General features: G+C 44.8%; 1 protein-coding gene across 1 annotated transcript in view; it reads right to left on the bottom strand.

Moving 5' to 3' along the window:
• Mpv17l (MPV17 mitochondrial inner membrane protein like) overlaps positions 1-3,614 on the bottom strand; it is a 22,698-nt gene that overhangs the window by 6,551 nt on the left and 12,533 nt on the right. Inside the window, exon 2 of the mRNA XM_033758707.1 lies at positions 946-1,016. Within this exon, the coding sequence (XP_033614598.1) occupies positions 946-1,014 (69 nt within the window). The 5' untranslated portion in view covers positions 1,015-1,016. The remainder of the gene's footprint in view (positions 1-945; positions 1,017-3,614) is intronic.

Raw genomic sequence — 3,614 nt, 5'->3', positions numbered from 1 at the left:
AGGTGACTGCTTTAAGTGGAGGAATGACCCTGAGAAACAGAACCCTTCTCTGTAAATACCTGTCATTAAGAAGTTTCTTTTCACAGAGACTTAGCAGAACACACCCAGAAACACTGGCTGTGAACGTGAGAACGATCTCATTAAAGCCACTCACATTCTACAATTCCTAGTTTGCAGGGAGGCTCCACAATTTACCAAATAAGCTGTAATTCCTAACAAGCCAGCCTCCCAGCACTCGGGATAGGACAGCAAGTTCAAGTCCAGCCTAGGATACACCGTAAGCTCAAGGCCAGCGTGAACTACAAAGCACAACTCTGTCTCAAAAAATCAAAATTAAGTAAAGAAATAAATAGCAGTTACAAGAATAAATGAAGTCAGAAATCATTGCAAACACTGGCTGAAATGCAGAGATACGATTTCTTTCCAATCCACGTGAAGTAGAGTCACACATAAAGCCTCCTCTGATTTATCTACCAAAACAAAGTGAAGTCAGGAACAGTGGTGTATACCTGTAGTCTCCGCTACTTAGGAGGCTGAGGCAGGAGGATCGGATAAGCAGAGTTTGAGTCCAGCCTGGGCAACACAGTAAGACCTTGTCTCAACTGAAACATTTTTTTCAAGATCTCTTTGTCAAAATATTAAACTCTTAGGCCTACCAAACTGGAGCCTAATTTAGGAATAGGTGTATTTAATGTTTAAAATAATACAAAAAGATACTGATTACATTTTCAAAGGCCTATCTTACCTTATATGTATTCCAAAATTTCTGCTTCAGGTCTAACACAGTAAGACCTTGTCTCAACTGAAACATTTTTTTCAAGATCTCTTTGTCAAAATATTAAACTCTTAGGCCTACCAAACTGGAGCCTAATTTAGGAATAGGTGTATTTAATGTTTAAAATAATACAAAAAGATACTGATTACATTTTCAAAGGCCTATCTTACCTTATATGTATTCCAAAATTTCTGCTTCAGGTCTAAGAAAATGTCATCTTGTCCCTGAGAAATGCTCATACCTATTTGCAAAAACACACACCAAAAGCATTTTTAAATATTAAGCAGGAAGACTGCTGTAGCAGTTTATGTTCAAGTCTCCCATTCCAAGATGCAAAGCCCCCACCACTATCATCCACTCAGTGTATCCCTTTGGGCCAACAGGGAAAAGAGAAAATAATCTCCATTCCAAAACTAGGGAAGTGTCAAAGGAATAACAAATCCGAAATGGAACTAGGAGGATACAAAAGTTATAGCAGAATAGTTTTTAAACAAAAAGCTATAAGAACACACAAAAACTACATCAGGAGGGTGAGTCTACAGGTGACTTTTCTCAACTCCCAACTTCTGTGAAATGTTAAAAATTTTTAAATTTTATTTGTGTCTGTGTGTGTGTGTGTGTGTGTGTGTGCGTGCGTGTGCGCGCGCGTGTACGTGTGCTGGGGAGCGAACCCAGGGCCTCATCCACACTAAGCACAACCTCTATCACTGAGCTACACCCCCACCTTAATTTCATTCTTTTTAGAGAAGGCTGGTGAATTCTGAAATAAATACTCTGGCAACTACAAATTTACCCTCAGTATTATTCTCATCAGAATAAACCCCAATTTAGCGTTCCTAAAAACACTTTGAAATTTTTCTCCTTCAACATCCCTGAAAAGAAATTTTGGGAGCAAGGACAAAACTCTACTTTAAAAAGGTATAATAAAAATGAGTGCTTAAAAAATTCTGTGCCAGATGGGCACTTGCTAGACACCTGTACTCGGGAGACTGAGGCAGGAAGATCACCATGAGTTTGAGGCCAGTGTGGGGTACAGAGTGAGTTCAAGCCCAGCCAGAAGTACATGGTGAGTCCCTGTTTAAAAAAACAAAACAAATAAAAACACTTCCCATCCCTGATTAGGACGGACGGAGATAAGAGTTAAGAGTTTATTAGTTAATTGCAGGAGATTCTTAGAATAAGAGTCATAGGATTATAAAATATTATTAATACTGTCTTCCACTTACCCAGCACTAATTAAATGCTAAGCACTTTATGTGCAACATTTCACCTGAATCCTCCTAAACAATCTGCTGAAGTAGGGAGAGTTAAAAGGAAGAAAAGATATTATGAGGTTCATAGCAGAAGACTCCAACCCAGGTGTCCAGCTCCCCAGGGGAGGCCTGGTTCACCCAACTTCCAAGCTGTGTCTTAAATATACATCCAACCCACCACCCTCAACCCTTCCCTTTTCCTTACAACCTGAAGGCAGGGAAACTGGACCAGAAATCTGAAAGGCAAAGCCAAGCAACAGTCTGGGGAAAGAATCTGTTATCAGGGGCCTCTGGCCTGAATCACAGGTGTCCCAAAGCCCTGGGCCTACAGCCTCTTTCTGTTACAGACAGGCTGACAGTATTCTCATCACCAGAGCATCGGAATGAGAGCCCCAGATTGTGTTGCCTTTGGGCAAACCGCACAATTCCTTGGAGCCTCAGTTTCCTCAAATCTAACATAAAATGAGAGCATCTGTCTCACTGGGTGGTTGAAGATTAAATAGGAGTCTGGTCCCTGAAGTCTCCACCCCCGGACCCCAGTCTCTTCAACAGTGTACAAGGCTGCTGTAGTAACAGGCATGAGAACCTGTTTGCAAAACAGGAATTCACAGCCTAAGACCAGGCACAGACACACCAGGTGGCCCCTGCTCTCCAGCCATCTATTCGCCTGACCCCATCACCCACGCAGAGAAAGAAACTGAACGTGCCTGCCTTCAAATAAGTCCCAAGGGGCTGGGGAAGGTTCTTCGAGGCGGTGGCTTGAGTGCCCTCAACCAGTTTTAGAAGGTACCAACAGCTACAGAGAGGGACCTCCTTTCATTTTGTTTTTGTTTTTGTTTTGTTTTTTGAGACAGGATCTCACTATGTAGTTGAGACTGACCTGGAACTCACTATGTAGCCCAGGCTGGTCTCACAGCAATCCTCCTGCTTCGGCCTCCCGAGTGCTGGGATTATAGGCATGAGCCACCACGCCCAGCTGGACCCCCTCTCTTTTTGGAGGGGATCTGTGATCCCCTAGGCCAAGATCAGGTCCAGAACCCTGGAGATTTTCTGAGGTAATGGCTACTCCTACCTAGCTGCCCACCTCCTTCAAGGCTACAGAAACTGCTAGAATATAGAGGCCATCTGATCCCCCTCATATATCTTGGTCAATCATAGAGAAGGCTTCCAAAGGCAAGCCTTCCAACCCCAGGGTGGAATTTCTGAGGACCGGGCTCCCGCACTGGTATAGAATCCCCTCAGTGAAACTGTGTTACCAAAGCAGGACTAGGACGCACAGGAAGAATTTTCTGAGGAATCCGGCCCCACCTCGGGTTCTACCCGCTGTGTCCGCCACCAGGGTCGGCAATCCCATTGTACTGGCGCGTGGATTTTCCACGGGACAAGGGGCCGGCAGGACTGTGGTTCTATGGTGTCAAGCTGGGGTCTCCAGGGTGTCTTTTTCAAGGGGGGATAGATTCCCCGGCCCCATTTATGCCCGAGCCTCGGACTCTGCCCCATCGCAGCTTCTCAGCTCCAATTCGGGCTCCCGGAATCCGACCCGAGGGACCTCCGGTTTCCCAGCTCCTCGACCACCACACTCCCCC

The sequence above is a fragment of the Fukomys damarensis genome, unplaced genomic scaffold (assembly GCF_012274545.1).
Source record: "Fukomys damarensis isolate Sample0158 unplaced genomic scaffold, DMR_v1.0_HiC HiC_scaffold_34, whole genome shotgun sequence".
Classification (NCBI taxonomy): Eukaryota; Metazoa; Chordata; class Mammalia; order Rodentia; family Bathyergidae; genus Fukomys; species Fukomys damarensis.
This window is presented reverse-complemented; position numbering and strand designations above follow the sequence as displayed.